Source organism: Mytilus trossulus, chromosome 3 (genome assembly GCF_036588685.1).
Source record: "Mytilus trossulus isolate FHL-02 chromosome 3, PNRI_Mtr1.1.1.hap1, whole genome shotgun sequence".
In the NCBI taxonomy this organism is placed as follows: Eukaryota; Metazoa; Mollusca; class Bivalvia; order Mytilida; family Mytilidae; genus Mytilus; species Mytilus trossulus.
The window spans coordinates 43,885,519-43,903,526 of NC_086375.1; the positions used below are offsets into that span (position 1 = coordinate 43,885,519).

Below are 18,008 nucleotides of genomic sequence, written 5' to 3' on the forward strand. Positions count from 1 at the left end.
AGACTCACCAGTGACACTCGAATAAAAACAAGACAAATTGAAGCACAAAGTAAAAGAGCATAGAGGACCAACAATTCCTAAATGTAAAGACATACTAGAACACATCCACGAGTCCGTGACTGAATTAACATAACTACGCTTTGTTTTCAGACTGGATTTAAAGTATTCATATTGTCGTCTGATAAAAAAAAAGCAATTTTCTCTGCTTTCAAAATCTTCCAGTTTAAACCCGTCCTGGTTTTCTTACTAATACTGTAAATCTCTGAAAAATTACTATGTTCAGATGCGATTGTTACCCTTGAAAATAAACTCATCAAAGATACCAGAAGATAGGTTAAACGACTCTGAGTTCAGCTGTGATACTGCCAAAATGTGATTATAGATATCCAATCTCAAATTCCCTGTTTGGATATGCGCCTAGCAGAGACGCATGGTACATGTTAGTTCATAATTGGCATATACTATTGATATCGGTATCGGATTCGACCGGAACTTGTTAATTATTGGAGGAATTAATTATTTGGAAAACAAAAGGGCCTTGAGTGTTGTTTTTTTTTTATTAAAACTATTTTCCTTTTTTAGCATTTAAAATTGACATATTATACCTCGTTATTTCATTATTATAGATTGTAGCAAAATATCAATTGTTTTATAGAACAGATTGATTTACTGGTTGAGGTCCAGCAGCAAAACGTTCATACATTACAGGGAGAATTTAGGACAATTTTGGCTGAAATTTAAAAAGTGGATTCTAGTGTACGGTTTATAATTCGTCCTGAAAATGTTTGATGTGAATCCGGCAGTAATACACATGATAATATGACAGTGCTACTAGTTTGAACTACAAGACCTCCCAACAGAATGAAATTTGGTTCGTTGTAACGGTGTCATTTGCTGCAATATCAGCTTGACACGGAATTTCAATCACATTATCCAGGATGTCATAACAGAGACCTTATCAATACCGAAGAATTTGTGGAATTAAAAACGTAGTAAAAATGTCGATTATTGTGTCATTGGTTCATTCGATAACGTCTCGGTGTTTTCAATATCAACTTAACGTCGAACCAAGAGTCCCCAATATGATGATATAATTATCACCAAGAGCTAATTAAAAAAGTTTAGATAAGATGCTTTCAATCAATGTACTGTTTCTTGACAATGATATATCAGACATAAAAAGTCGCCAGCCCAAACATTTTTTTTGTCTAGCAATGGATTGTTCTTAAATTCAGTAACTCTGCAAGAGTCTTTAACCTTGACCTTTTATTCTTTTTTTCAAATGTTGTACCTTCTTTGTTGTATATTGTTGTTTATATCGGGTTTTTTTATTTTGTACTTTCAGTTTGTGTATCCATAATTAATAATGAATTATAACGAATATGATATACTTGTATTCAATTTGATACAATCTGTCACAAATCAAATCAAATCATATCAAATATTTATTATTTCAAGCAATATCCCAAAAGTGACATTACCTAGCAAGTATTATTTAATGCATAAACAATATAAGAAAAAAACATGATAAAATTATGCAATATATATAATATGACAGAGAGTGCAATGGATAAAAAAGGTGCAGAATGATACAAACAATAGGTATTAGAGTCGGTGCCTGGAAAGTGCATTACTAATAGAATTATAGATCACCTCGTGTCTCATTCTGAGAGACAAACTTCTATTTTTTTAACATAGTTTCTTGGTGCCCACAACCAAACACACCAGACAAGCGCCCAGTCGACACAAGACCAACCAGTGTCGCCCAGACCAAAACAACCATAAAGCCAAAGAGAGCAAATTTGTGATCAAAGTTGTGCTCTGCAAACGACAACAAGGAACAATAATCCTCTTCTGTCATTTACAATCAATCAATCCTCGGTTAAAAGGATTATGATTAACATGTGTATATTATCACATTTGATTAAGCCTTTCTGCAGCTTTTCGTGGAAACGAGTAACTAATATGATATTATGTAATGTATCATATATGTCATGTTTATGAACGCTCAGGGTTAAATAATTGATTTTAAATGCCATACCATGGTTAAATGAAAAGAAATATAAGACTGTCATGAATACTGAATTTCTTAATTTTACAACATTCACATTTTTATTCAGGAAAACAAGCTAACAATTGAATTTTAAACGCATACACAATTTAACTCTATGTTAAATCCTAATATGTTTCAGGTACAACAGAATTTGATCGACACAAACAACAGTTATTACATCTCAGAAAATGAACACTTTTCTCTCTAAACGTTTTATCATAATATCCATAAATAACTGGGTTTACGATATTATTTAAGACGTTCATTTCTCGAATAACAGCCAAAAGTGAAAGCTCAGCGTCACTTTTACCTATCCAAAAGTTATCGCTTCCAAGTGACATAAAAAGAATTATAAACTGTGGAATATATGATAGGAAAAATGCAATGGCAACCATCATAAACATGTACGAAAATGTGTGTGAAATGTTTTCTTTTTTCACTTCCTTTCGCTGCGGAAACGAATTTGAAGTGTCTTCATTGGGATGTCTAGAAACAGACGGTAACTGGTCGGTTTCATGACTGGTTGTTCCTCTGGAAACAGCCGACTGATCCATCCTTTTCATTTTCATTCTAAAATGAATCTGCTTGTAAATTTTTCGACCAATCAAAATGTTCAGCAATAACAATCCGCCCATAATTACAAGGATAAAGACAGTTGCAAAAACGATAAACACAATGAACCCAGCATCTATACCATTTATATCAATGTCACATACAAAGCCAGTTACATTTAATTCTGAGTTGTAAACTTTAACTTCTTCATTGTAAGCGTTTAATGCAATCGAAGGAATGAGAGAAATTCCTAACGTTAATCCTAGTGCCACTCTTTTCCAACACAAGTTCATCTGTTTTCCGAAAGGTCGACAGACCTTTAAATATCTATGTAAAGCTATAACAAACAAGAGAATCATTGACGAGAAGGCAGTTATATTAATTGGAATCCAACATAATTTACACAACATTGATCCACGAAAGTTAACTGGAGTCATTTTTCGTGCAAACTCAAATGAACATCTAAACGTACAAGCCAAAAGATCTAACAATGCAAGCCATGGAATAAAATACCGATCGTCAACGTTCTGTTTCATTTTATACTTGTACACAATCATAACTAAAGTGTTGCCAAATAATCCAAGTAAAATATAAACTATTAGAAGTACGTCGTTGACGATATAAATTTGAATTTGTTCATCGTTCCATTGTTCCAGTCTTTGTGCCTGTGATAAGTTCATGTCGATTCCTGAACAGAATAGAAAAAAAAATACAATGAGAAACAATTAGTTCATGGCATCGCCTGAATTGAAGCAAAGTTCTCCTGGATAGAAGCAAATTGTACAATGAGATACCACTATTTCATAGAGTCTTCTGAATAGAAGCCAGACTTACAATGAGAAATATCAGATTTTATAATAACTAATAAAGATACAAAAATCGATTTTCATGTTTGCAGTATATACAAGGGATTACATTAAAGAGATAATCTTTTTTTTAATTTAATTTTTAAACCATTACGAAGCATTGTATAATGAAAATATGAGATGAATTAATCCCTTACGTTCGGTTATAGTATCATATAAAATAATTATAATGGACATAGACATCCAAGGAAAATATCTAAGAGAAAAAATTATGATAATGTTATTGCAATGAACAAAACATAATCAAATCAGAGAGAGTCAAATTGAAATGTTAACATGTTGCTATTAATATCAAAGGCATCAAATATGTACCTGTACGGTTGTGGGAATTCTCAACTTGTGAATTTCTCTATCCAAAAAGCACCAAAAATAGTCTTCTGTTGTGATTTAAATCCAACTCTACCTATCAAACAAGCCAATTATGTATGTATATCTGTTATGTCTGATAAATATATATGTCTATTAAATTTCTCTAAGGACTTGATTTGTGACATTTTATCATTCAAATACCAAAAGAAGCAATAAATGTGGATGGATGCTTTTAGATAGCATATTTCATGACTTTTTATTTCTTATCGTCGACTATTTCGTAATTATTATTATCTATATTGCTTTAACTTAAATCATTCATTCATTATATTAGAGAAATGATTTTTGTTGTTGATGAGAATTCTCTATGATCAACCGAGGGTTTAATAATAGTTTGCTATTCGCTTTGCTAAATTCTTATCATTACATGGTTGTTTCTTCAAATATGCCACATATTACATTGAACTTAAACAGAACAGTCAATAATATTTTTCACGAAATAATTATATATAAAAAAAGAAGATGTGGTATGATTGCCAAATATTCATATTTCACACTTCAGTTACCTCATCGTCCAGTGTCAAGTGCACCATGCATGTGATACAATAACACGACATTAATAGTTTGTATAGAAGGTATACTGTATAATTTTCGTTGGAGGAATTGGACTATAATTTGAAAATGATGGCATGACGTTGGATAAAAAAACACTTTGCATTTTAAGAATTGAATGCTTCTTTTTGTAAATTTATTGGGGTGTAAAAGCGTTGACCGAAGTACATTTTGTATGAAGCGCGGAAGCGCTTCATTCTAAAAATGTACGCACGGTCAACGCTTTTACAACCCTATAAAGTTACAAAAAGAAGCATTCAATACTTATAATTACATTGTTTAGCTAGAATTATAAAAACACGATTTTTATGAAGTTTTATTTAACTCACCTGTGCACTTTATTGTGGGACCTCGTGTCATCATGAATGATAAATGTTATTGTCTGATGCAATTGCTCACGGAATAACATGTGATGTGCAATTAGCCAATCAGAATAACGTATTATAATGAAACTTACATCTAATGTAATTATTGAAATATATAATTTTCGGAGTGTTGTTTGTTAAGTTCTTCAACATATATAGACTGTGCGACACTTCACCTACACATTGCATTCTGAATTATTGATAAGTCATATTTTGTTATGGTGAATGTCTTGTGATCTCCAGTTCCATTTTTTTATTGTTTTTAGTTTTGTTTTTGCTTTTTGTCTTTTTTCTCCTGGTATTTTTAAAGAATGACAATATCATTAAAATCTGACAAATATTGCATGACAATTTACATGTCTTCAAAAGTTGGTTGGTATCTGGTTTAAAATTAGTTTAGCATAAAGTGTTATCAATTCATGGATCTATACCAAAAAAGGAGTTAATAGAACAAATGATATTCCACTTTTAATTGTGGTTGAATAAAACCATGAAATAACTTGCCATGATCCTTAAAATGCGATACTTATGTTCATTTCATATTTATTTATTATATGCATTTACTCCTTTGTTAATGTTCATCATATTGTGATGTCCAAATATAAAATCAGAAATACGCATTGTCAAAGGTGTATGTATGATCAAGTGTTATTACTGGGACTACTATGAAATTACAAAACTGGTTATTCTTTCAAATATTCGGCTTTGAATGTTCCTTATGAAGGTAAATCCAGAAAAGCTGTTCGGACGAATGTTATTGGGTTTTTGATATATGATAAGATGACATCGTTGTGGCAATCTATTAATAACAAAAACATGGTACACGATGACACTGCTGCCATGTCATGAAAATGCTAAAACTGACACATCTCACTCAAATTTCAATTATTATATAGTTTTTTTAGAACTTCATTTGAACAAAAAGGTCACTTTGGTTAGACAGGTAGAAAGGGGGACAATATTGACTAAAATTAAATATAATTGGCTCATTTGATGCTGTTAGTTTCGTCGCAAAATATGTTTACTATTAATTCTGTTTCGTGCAAAGACGTTTTAAGGTCCATATTTATAGTAACTTACTTAACAGCAACTTGTCGAAATTATTTTTTTCATTTTTTTGTAGAATGAACAAAAGATTATCCTGTTGGGTCCTGTTTTTTTTTTTTTTTTTTTTTTTGCTTGAATCAACCCGTGTTTTCCACTCTGACTAGTAACACAGAGGTCCTGTGTTCGAATTCTTTTTAGTTATTTTCAGTTCTATTGTACATGATGTAAACCACTTCTTAAAATTTTATTTTATTTATCAGCGTAGTAAATTTAATTTTGTTCAAAGAAAACAACGCTGAATACCAACTACTAAACAGGTCCTTACAGTACGTTCGTTAAGTTCTCTTTACCATGTTTACCACTTATGTTGTAAGTGTTTACTTCCTTATGAAACATGATGAGGGATTTATCTAAATAAATTTAACTAAAATCTCCGGAAATAATAAAGTACTGGAACGTTTACATATATGTACTCTCAGTAGTACAACATTTAACAAATAGCTTCAGTCATCCTTTATTTAAAATTCTTTGAATATAAAGAAAATGCATGACGTTAAGCGCGATGTTCGTACATGTAAGTGTAACACAACGTCGCGAATATTTCGTAACGTTCAAACCAAAACTTCGACTGAAACTTTGGTTTTAAGCATGTGCGACATTCTTGTAAGACTCCGCAAAATCGACGGTGCGTTTTAACTTCTTATCGAAAATTGATGTACTTTAGATTTTTTTAAATTAAAATAAATAACATTTTAAAAAATCATAAAATTCTACCATTATAAGAGCTCTGATAAGCAAACAATTGACGTAAATTTTAGTTGAGTTCGTTTTTACGTCAAAAAATAGAGGTGCGACAACCTTGTAGGACTTTGAAAAATCGCTCATAAATTACCTTATTTCATTTTTCAGGATATTTGTCTTTAAATTCATAAAATTAAGCAAATTAACATTGATGTAGTAAATACAAATACTAACCTTTTTCCATTTTAGATAAATGTTTTTGAATCTCAAATATGGAATACCAATTTTTTTTCCCGTGGGACAGATTTGCCCTTGTAGCATGGAACACTTTTATTTTTCTATGACGTCATCATAACGTCATAAAAATTGCTTAAAAAACTGAAGGAACCTTTTTGTTAAATAATGGACAAAACTGTTTTTTTAAAATATTAAATAGTTTAGACGAAAATCACAGTTTAGTGGTTACAATAATTGAAATATGTTACGCGGGACAGCCTAAAAATAGCCGTTTTGTTAAACTGAAGCTTGTCCCATACAGCATAAAACATAGTTTCAACAATTTTTTTTTTTTCTTTTTTGTACAATAGCAATGAATATGATATCACAAAAAATTAAATATTTTGGACTTGCATCTATCCAACTACACCGATTTTCCAATGAGGTACAAACATCGCGCGTAACGTCAATGTATCATATAAACTCCTTCTTTTATGAATTTTGGGTCCTGGATGATCTTCAACTTTTCACTTTATTTGGCCTTTTTAACTTTTTTTTATTTGAGCATTTTGTTTGGCCAACACTTAATCAACAACCGTATTTGGTAATTGGTAATGCATCTTATAGTTTTGTTTTACGCATTTTCTTGTAATCTAAAGGTAAAGTAAATGAAAAGGCGGCAAGGTGGAGTTAATTTGCAGGTGACGATCATTTGAATGTCTAAGGGAACTTCATATATAAGAAACAAACTGAATAAAATTCTGAATCTTAATCGAAATTTCTTTACACAAAAAAGAAGCTGATAAACGTCCTTAGCATGCATCCTAGTCAGAGTATCTACGAAATTATGTGAATTTAAACAAATGGTTCATTCTATTTCAATATATTATGGGCAATTGTTTTGATAAGCATTTGTTTTTATATTGTGTATATGATTATTTTATTTTGCTCATGTGCATAATAAGCTAAAGTGACTTAGTCTGAGGGGAAATTAATTATGAAAACGATAAGTTTGCTCGATTCATACCAAGGGTAAAAATCACCATTAGTATCTCGTTAAATTGAGTGCAGCAATATTTTCTATGCCAATTTTCTTTTATTATAATGGATTCAATTTTCCCTTGTGTAAATGGAAATTTGAAACATTTCAAATGTCTTTACTAAAGATTATTTGACAACAATTTGTCAGATTATATTCAGTCGGAAACTGTATTGCAAAAACTCACAAAAAAATGAAACTAACAGAAATACTATGATTAGAAAAGGGGAAAAGGAGCTAGCAATGATATTTATTGTAAACTATATCTTATTAATAATAAACTGATTACTCATCACAAATACCAGGCTTAAATTTTGTATGTACGCAAGACGCGTGTTTCGTCTACAAAAGACTCATCAGTGACGCTTGAACCAAAAAAAAAAATTTAAAACGCCAAATAAAGTTCGAAGTTGAAAAGTTTTGCGGACTAAAATTCCCAAAAGTGTTGCCAAATACAGCTGAGTTAATCTATTCCTGAGGTAGAAAAGTCTTAGTACTTTAAAACTTCAAAATTCTTGCAAACAGTTAACTTATAAATATGACCATATCAATTTAATTCATGTCAGCACAGAAGTGTTGACTACTGGGAAGGTGATACCCTCGAGGAATTAAAACTCAATCAGCAGTGGCATCGACCCAGTGGTTGTAAATAAACTCATTATAGATACCAGGATTAAATGTTGTACTAGAGTATTTACGCCAGACGCGCGTTTCGATTATGTAAAAGACACATCTTCATAACCTATATCGTACTTGATATATTTGGTAACGCCATAGTATTAATAGTTTATAAATATAAAATAAAACAAAATGTTAAAGATCGGTATTTTACTCCATGGCTTGCACTGTTGGATCTGTTAGCTTGTACTTTTAGATCATCGTTCGAGAAAAATCAACCCTGTTAACTTTCGAGGAACATTGCTTTTCAAATTATGTTGGATTCCAGTAAACATTACTCCTGCAATTCTGTTGTTAGCTATAACATTTCACATGTCGTCCGTTCGGACAACAGATAACATTGACATGTAAAAGATTTGCACTTCGACTACGTATTGGATTTTCTGTTCTTCCAACAATCACGCGATGGTATTGCAAAAGAGAGACGAAAGATACCAAAGGGACAGTCGAACTCATAAATCTAAAACAAACTGACAACGCCATGGCTAAAACTGAAAAGACAAACAGACAAACAATAGTACACATGACACAACAAAGAAAACCAAAGAATAAACAACACGAACCCATCCAAAAACTATGGGTGATGTAAAATAAATAAAATAAATAAATAAATAATCTTTATTTTAAGAGGATGATCCCATTAGTTAAAACTAATCTTCCTGAGAGTCCTCAAAATAATATAACATAGTTATAAATACAAACAGTATAATAAAGTTATATTATACACAATATACAATTGTATTGAAATAATAATGAAAATGCATATTAATTTGCACAATTGATGAAAAATTTGTAACATTTTGTTTTAAAAGATACAAGTGTATCACTCATTTTGATTTCATTTGGTAAACTGTTCCATATTTGAGAACCTGAATATGTAAATGTTTTCTTTAAAAAAATTTAAAAAATGTCAGGTGCTCCTGAAGGGTAAGCAGATCCTGCTCCACGTGTGGCACCCGACGTGTTGCTTATGTGATATCAAATCCGGTAAATAGTCTAATTCGGTAGGTCACATTCATGAAAGGGAAGGAGATTGTAGTTACGACGTAAGGAACATATCCGATATCATTTGTGAAACGTTTATTCCATAACGGTCAACCAACTCGTAATGGCGTCCGTAAAATACACAAAGGGATGATTTCAACTTCACCAGTTGAAATTCTTGGTTTACTAGCTTTCTTGTGAGCAGCAACCCTCTATCAAGAAAATCATGATAGGAAATGCAAGCACGGGAATATCGTATCAATTGGGAGATATATACCCCGTGTTGCTGGAATGTTGCTACTTAGAAATTGAAAGTTCACAATTGGAAAGCTGAAATCATCTCTTTTGTCGTAAAGTTTTGTTTTCAACCGACCCTCATTGTCAATTTCTAGATGTAAGTCAAGATATAAAGCCGACTTAACTGTATCTGTAGTATCCTTTATCTCTAGTTCAATGGGATAGATGCGTTCCACATAGTCACCACATTTTGAATTATTTAGTGAAAGAACATCATCTATAAAGCGGAAAGTACAGTTAAAGGTTATTGCTAACTTCTTATCTTACTTCCTAAGAAGTTCCTGCATGAAGTCAGCCTCATAATAATAAAGAAATAAGTCGGCTAGTAGAGGGACACAGTTTGTTCCCAATTGGAATGCCGACAGTCTGTTGGAAAAACGCGTCCTCCGAACGTAACAAAGATGTTGTCAATCAAAAAATCAAGAATCTTGATAATATCGGTTTCAGAGAATTTTTTGTTTGAATCAGCGTGATCCTTTACAAAGTAGGATGTATTTCTTCCTAAGACAAGATACTTGTATCTACGTTGGCCATTCTTTTTTATGATTCTGCAAGTGTAAAATAGAGAATTTGAATTATTTTTAAAATACTAATCTAAATAAACGGTACTAGTTTTCAATACTTTATTTGGGCGAACAATTTATAGGCAGTTACATGGTAGGAAAAACAGCTTCATCAGAGAGTCAGAACAGTACACCCATATCAAAGCACCAGAACAGTGTGTCAATATCAGAGCAGAATTATAACAGGGAAAAGAGAGAAACATTGAAAGGAAATTGGTTAGTTTTCTCACTATTTCTCCTACGTGTTTATGATGGTAGCGATTGCGTTTTTTCTGTCGTTTGTGTCAAAGTACATAATACTTGTTATGTCGGTTGGAAACGATAACTTTGGATAAACAAATGCAAAGGTGAACTTGCAATGTTAGTAGCAACTAGTGAGATAAACGTCATAAAATCCTGTCATATATGGGTATTATGACAAAATTTGTCGACAAAAAAAATTATGTTGCTTAAATGCAAATGTTTGTTTTATCACTGAAATAGAGTATTCCCGAAATAATTTCAATGAATACACAGAACCAACTATATACAAGCGGGAAGGTCTAGTGAACAACTGGTAATCAGTTGTTCAAATGAGGCCTTAAAATATAGAAACATTAGTCATTTTTAAGTGCCAGTCAAAAATTCGTAGGAAGTACTCGTCAGATTACATGCTCATAATGTTGAATCTTAATCTTTTCAAAGTTTTGATTTCAATGTCTACCCTATATACCACTTTGCATTATAATCTCATAAGAAAAACTTCACACACCTAATTAAATGTTCATTTAAAAATTCAAAATGCGAATATATATGTTCAAACTCTTATAGGGAATGTATAAGTAACAACAGACAAAAGAACCATGTCAGTTTTTACAAGATATCATTTTGTTCGCTATGGAGATTCAATATATTTCGTCAATGTTGTCGACATTCCAATGGAAATTAACTGTGTACCACTTATTGTGGACCTGTGTCTGTATAATTACGACCTAAAGCGATTTGTCCTTCTAAACTGAATGTAAATAAAGCTAAAATTAGCAAAGAACGCTATCCTGTCCTGCGTCTTGTAATCAATATCTTTAACTGGAATCTTAATACAAAAATTTACTATAAAAGAGATGATTTTTCATGTACTATTGTTAAAATGTTGACGTTACTTTGTCGCTAGTATATGCACCCTGTATAACCCCGATACAGATAAAACCGGACGTTGACGCGTTCGAGTCGAGCACACCGTATAGCACTGAGTTCAGACAGTAAGGAATTCATACTTTTAAAGACAATCCAATATCTATTCTTCGTATATTTTGCGCCAATATATTCTTTGCCATAATACTCATTAGTTGCTAAAAGGTTTTTCAAAAATGTGACATTTTTTTATACAAACATCAAAAAACGCACGACGATATCAATGATAAAACGTGCTTGGTATTTTTAGACATTCAAAACTTAATGTTTCTCGTACCTCATTGTTTTTAAAACATACATTTTTGAAAACTTCATAGTATAAATTAACAAACTTATAAAGATCGTTTGTTTATGTTGTATCTAGAAACAAAAAAATACACGTTTTAAAATGTCTCTATTTTCATGTTGTGTACGCTTCGTTGTCATTTCACCTTTTTATACTGTACGCTTCGTTGACAAAATATTGCGTTTGTCAATGAATTTTGCATGTATTAGATTATGCTTTGATATGATTATAACCAATATGCATGTTTGAAAATAATAATTTACTATCATAACATGCAGACAGCAACCCATAATGTCACTTGTATTGTCGAAAAACACTTGGAGGAAATTTTTACATTTGAAAAAATCCTCATGTATACAAAAGTGTGAATTGGTAGGAAAATACAATAACTCAACAGATGCAACTATGACAAAGCATACAGATTTCCGATTTCTAATTTCATAGCATATTTGAAAGTGTTTACCATACAACAGTCAATGTACGGTTAGGTGGTGGGTTGGGTGCCCGCTAACATGTTTGATCCCGCCATATTCTGTATGTGCCTGTCCAAAGCCAGGAGCCTGTAATTCAGTGGTTGTATATATTTTTTTGTTCACACTTTTGTGCAAAAATTGAGCCGTAAGTTTTCTCGTATGCACTGACTACATTTGTTATTTCGGTGTGCTTAATAGCGGTGTGGGCTTTTTCATTGTTAAAGGCCGTACGGTGACCTATACAATGTAGGTGTTCATTTTTGTTTCGTTTGGTCTCTTGCAAAGAGCTGTTTCAATACCGCATCTTCTATTTGATATGAAAGTAATCAAATATAATCAATGGATTATAGGTTAAACCTTTTGGCCTGAATCTCAGAGACGGGTCCAAGGCGGTCATAGATTACCATAGAGTTACATTAAGGCTCAATAATAGGTATATGCAAGGAACATGTAACTGATAGCCATCAATAGTAATACAGTTACTTTAATGTGAAGATATAAAGATGAAGAGACAGCACTCAATATTAACTGGTTTGCTTTCTTTAATTATGTTTTTGTGTTTGTTTAACTTTTATGGTATAAAGATTATGCTTAAATTCCTCGAACACTACAGTCTTTCTACTGTGGTGCAAAAATCTAAATGATTGGTCAGGTCATTATGGTTATTATTAACACCTTTAAAGTCTATACTCACCCATATGCATTTCATTCAAATTTTGTTTTATTTCACAGAAGACCACATGGACCATATTTATAATCCCCAGTTACCCTTGGCGTCATTGGTAAATTATGGGTTAGCAAAGCATCAATCACCAACCTAACCTTAGACATTTGCTGTGTTTCTTCTTTACTGTTGGTACTTAACAATATATGGACCCTTTTATTTGTTTATGACACGCGTACGTAATGGCTGATTGTTGGTTGCTTAACGATCACTTGCAAATATGCCATGCATGTTCAGGATAAGCACAAAGTAGCAACACATACATGTAAGTCCTGTGAGGAGACCCTCCGGAATTACGTCAGGGACGTTTGGATTGCCACTGGATAAAATGATGTATATTTTATAAGGACACAAATGGTGCCTTTCAACAGGCTATTTATAGACCTCTCTTGAAGTTTTTGCAGGGGTTCGTACTGTGTAGTTAGCGTGGTACTATCTTTACACGAGACATTGGATTTTATATTCCCATTCGGACAGGACGTGACTGTGTACTGTTACATCCCACACAACTAAATGGGTGGCCAACTTCAGTCAGTTTTTACTGCCGATCGGAAAAAGACCAAAGTGATCATAACTTATAGTATATCTCCAAGTCACCCTTCACCAAATTCTTTCATAAATAAAAAAAACAATTGGCCACAATATAGAAAGTTTTGCTCTACCTGTTAACTCAAAACATCACTTAACATTATTACAATTTATGCAGAGAACTCATAATACCGTACATCCTCTCGATACTGTTCATATTTGGCATTGCACAAGTTCGTGCGTTTTATTACGTCTTTACCTAAAAGCGTAGGATATACTGATTAAAACACTTTGGATACACGATTTACTTCTTAGTTGTAAATCGCTTTGAAATAACTATCAGTAACTACAATTACTCCTTTGTCGATATTTTATGTATATGGTTTTGTGCCTTGTACCGACATTTTGAGTTTAGCCAATTGCAACTGAACTTTTTTATCATGTTGTGCTGTTACACCAGTGTTCTATGTTAAGGAGAGGGTTGGGGGCTCACATGTTTAAACCTGCCGCACTTTGTTTTGTCGGTCCAACGTCAGAATCCTGCAGTACATTGGTTATATAGATCTGTCATTTCATAAGTTATAAATTATTAACCGTTAGTTTAATCGTTTTTTTTCATATTTTTTTTTCATATCGGGGCCTTTTTTAGGCGACTGTATGGTATAGGTTTTCCTCATTGGTAAATGTTGTACATTGGACTATAATAGTTTATACGCCAACTTCATTTAAACTTTGATGGACAGTTGTCTCACTGGCCATCACACCACATCTACAAAGCTCCGCATGTAAAAAAAAAGTAATAAAAAAATTAAAGCAGTTGGAATGCCATCTATGGCATTCGGCAAATTAAGTTCAACGAACTCCTTCATGTATTTCTGCTTTCGTCTAGGCGGATTTGGACCAACATCGGCATTTGTAAAAGCCTAAAATTGTGAAAAGGAAGTCATTAAAGTTTTAATGACTGTACTATACTTTTTGAAACTTTCTTTCCTCTGGAATATATTTATTAACTGTTCATTTCATCTGGAAAAAACATTGAAAGTCTCAATTTTCAATACAAACATTCCGAGCAGTTGTACGCGAGTTACATATTTCAATTTTGGCTTTGTATGACAGATATTTTAAGTTCAACTACTTTGACTAAGTTAACAGATAAACATTTACAATAAAATACAGAAAAAGGGTCGCCGACACCATCTCGAAAACCTTGACAAGAAAGTGCTTGTCACGGTTTTTGTCAACGAACTGTACAGTGATTATTTCAAAACGCACAACGAACGCGACACATTTGGTGGAACGAACAATACAGTCAGAGAAAATTTATTTTGTATGATATTGCGTTTATTCCAAGTTCTAGGGCACATTTGAAGGCACGTAGTAATTCAATGTATAGTTATTTAGTATTGCTTAAGGTATTAATACTCAAAGGTGTATGCACGAAAAGATATTCAGCATTGTTTACATCGTAAACCGTATGAAATTGCACCATGTCTGTGCGTTTTGCATCTAGCAGTTTAATCAAACGTTTTATACAATATCTAAAACTTACAACAACTGTATAATTGAATAAAGATACTAACATGCTCATTGACATATTTATATATACTCAAATAAGTTCTAGAGAGGCATTCAAAGTTATTGTCATCCCAAATGTTGTCCTGATTATCGCTTCGAACGCGTCAACGTCCGGATTCATTTGTATCGGGGTTATACGGGGTGATATGGTGTTTATCACAATTTGATCGATTCTCTCGTGTTTGTTACAACGTATTTGATCTGATCGAAAGAAATCTCTGTGTAACTGATAAGCTATTATACCAGGGTTTTCGATATCACAAGCTTGTCAAAACATTTACTAATTTTATCATCGGTAAAAGGACATCATTCGTAAATATAAATCAACGTGAAGAAATCTTATACGTTCACGTATTTCATTCAATCTATGGTTATATTTTATACAAAGCTTTAAAATGTCGTCATTCACATCAACAGCTATTAATCAAACATTAAAAACAGACTTATTTAGAAGGGTAAAGTTACGGTACTGCGATCGGGTCATTAAAGATGGCATTTTTGGAATTAATATTGATATACTAAAAGTGTATTTGCATCGGAAATGAACACGTTTATTCTAAACCATTGTTGGCATGACACAGGAAATGTTCTTCTCGTATATTGTATGGTGGTTTGATATTAAACCCTTTACCTTTGGGATTACGCTTGATTTTCATATGATGAAGACATTATATTTCAATCAGTTTGAGTGAGGTCTAAAGCTGGCATGTCAGTAACTGCTAGTAGTCCTTTGTAAATTTATGTATCTTTATAATTTAGATAAAGTTTTTTCTTATTACTTATTCTGCCATCGTAGTTGGACTTCTTTTAAAGTGATATTTACTGTGCGTTTTGTTGTGGTTTTTTTTATTCTATTTGGCTAGAGGTATACGGCGGACATTGGATTATTACAAAACATGTTCACCCCAATTCATGTTTGCGCCAATCCCAAGTCAAAAGCCTCTTGCCTTTATTAGTCTTGTATGTGTTTTGTTTTTTTTTAATTTTGGCTCATTTGAAGCCCATTTTCACTAAACTAGTACATATTGTTTAAGGATCAGCTGATGCCCACCTCAGGTTGCGGGATTCGCTGTGTTAAAGATCATTTGGTGACCTTGTGTTGTTTTCTGAAATTTGGTCGGGCTGTTGTCTCTTTGACACTTCCCCCAGTTCCATTTTCAATTCTATGTGTAATTCAAAATTGAATTCATATTGTATAAATACCTAATAAAATAATACCGATATGGAACTATTTTCTATATTTGAATTATAGGATTAGTTATTCTCTAGTCTAGTCACAAAAGGTCCATCATTATTTATACACATCAAAAAATAAAACCATAAATATTTCTTACGAGGATATAATGGTTAAATATTTACAGTATCAATTATATTCTATACATGTTCATAAAAATTCATATAAAACTCAGACACGCCATATTTGTAACAATATCGAAGCTAATTGCTATTTTACGAAACTTTCCTTTGATTTACTGACAGATAATTTCCTTTCTAAGCGGAGTCAAGTGATATGAAAATTATCGCTAGAAACTTAGGGCGCACATGGCGTTGTCAACGAAATTGACAATGAAATTGACAACTTCGTCATTGGTAAAATAGCGATAAACTGATTATCATTGGTCATCTCAACTCGATCTCTTTTCTCCTTTCGCCGTACCGGCTAACGCGAGAATATCAGTCTCTTTGAGATTATCAACGATAATCTATAAATATGATAACACTAATAGTAACATTACGAGCTTTTGAGCAAATGACACATCTGTTTTTTTTTCCAGTTCCAAATGTGCATTTAACAAAAGTGTTCTTTTATGACTATTTCATATGGTAAAATGCCGGAAAACAAGAGAAACTATAACATATTAAATCTATGATGTATTGCAGTATATATATAGTCCGGGGTTTACGCAATAACATGTACATTATATAGCTCTCATTGAAATGCCGGAAACAACTTCGAGTTCTAGGTTGTATTTTATCAAGTATATGTGGTTTCTATAGGGCACTGATACTACGAGGTTTAATACAGTAACTTGTGTTCAGAAAAACAAAAAATAAACATGATTTTTTCTATCTGATGAGTTAAAAGCCTTTTTCCACTGATTTTTATAGTTCGTTCTTATGTTTTACTGTTATACCACAGTCCCAGAGGTTAGGGTGTGATCTCGCTAACACGTTTAACCACGCCACATTCTGTCCCAAGTCAGGAGCCTGTAATCCAGTGGTTGTCGTTTGTTTATGTGTTTCGTTGATTTTTTTAAACATTAACTAGGCCGTTAGTTTTCTCGTTTGGATTGTTTTACAGTGTAATTTCGGTGCCTTTTGCAGCTTACTATGCGGTATGCCATTTGTTCATTGTTGATGGCCGTACGGTGACCTATAGTTGTTAATTTATGTGTCATTTCGGTATTTTGTGGAAAATTGTCTCATTGACAGTCATACCATATCTTCCTTTTTTATATGAAAATGAAAATGATAAAATGTAACGAACATCGAGCATAGCACTTTGAATGGTTGAATTTTTTATGAACATATATTATTGCTCTTCACTAAGTTGCAATAAAAAATAAAACAAAAAACAGAGGTTTTAATGGCTCCGACTTTCTTTTTCCTTATTCATAATGTTTTTGCACAAAAATAGAATGTTAAGTGTAATACTCAAACATAACCTTGAAAAAATATTTTTTTAAGTGAAATAAAGCATAACTATGGGGAATATATTGAACACTGCGTACATGGCAGCAATACAGAAATACTAACTTTTATTGAATCTCAATTATAATCAATGTTTAGTTCAATTTTATGATTTCCACTCGAAGCCATATGATGTAACAAACATACCATTTCGTCAGTTATTATAATAAAAAAAGATTTTTAGTTGGTGCTAATCAGTTCCTTTTAAATTCTGACAAGAATCTAACTTTAGTGATAAA

At 32.3% G+C, this 18,008-nt stretch overlaps 1 protein-coding gene across 1 annotated transcript; it reads right to left on the reverse strand.

Annotated features, from left to right (window-relative positions):
* Positions 1-2,133: 2,133 nt before the first annotated feature.
* On the reverse strand, positions 2,134-4,792 carry LOC134709454 (probable G-protein coupled receptor No18). The gene is made up of 2 exons (XM_063569612.1): positions 4,722-4,792; positions 2,134-3,293 (listed from the first exon to the last, which is right to left on the reverse strand). Exons 1-2 carry the CDS (start codon positions 4,753-4,755, stop codon positions 2,179-2,181), a joined length of 1,149 nt encoding a protein of 382 aa, XP_063425682.1. The 5' UTR covers positions 4,756-4,792; the 3' UTR covers positions 2,134-2,178.
* Positions 4,793-18,008: the final 13,216 nt, after the last annotated feature.

Coding starts and splice junctions, on each gene's coding strand:
- LOC134709454 (XM_063569612.1), bottom strand. CDS start 4,755: ATGATGACACGAGGTCCCACAATAAAGTGCACAG. Junction 3,294..4,721: donor TCCCACAATAAAGTGCACAG/GTGAGTTAAATA, acceptor TATTCTGTTCAG/GAATCGACATGAACTTATCA.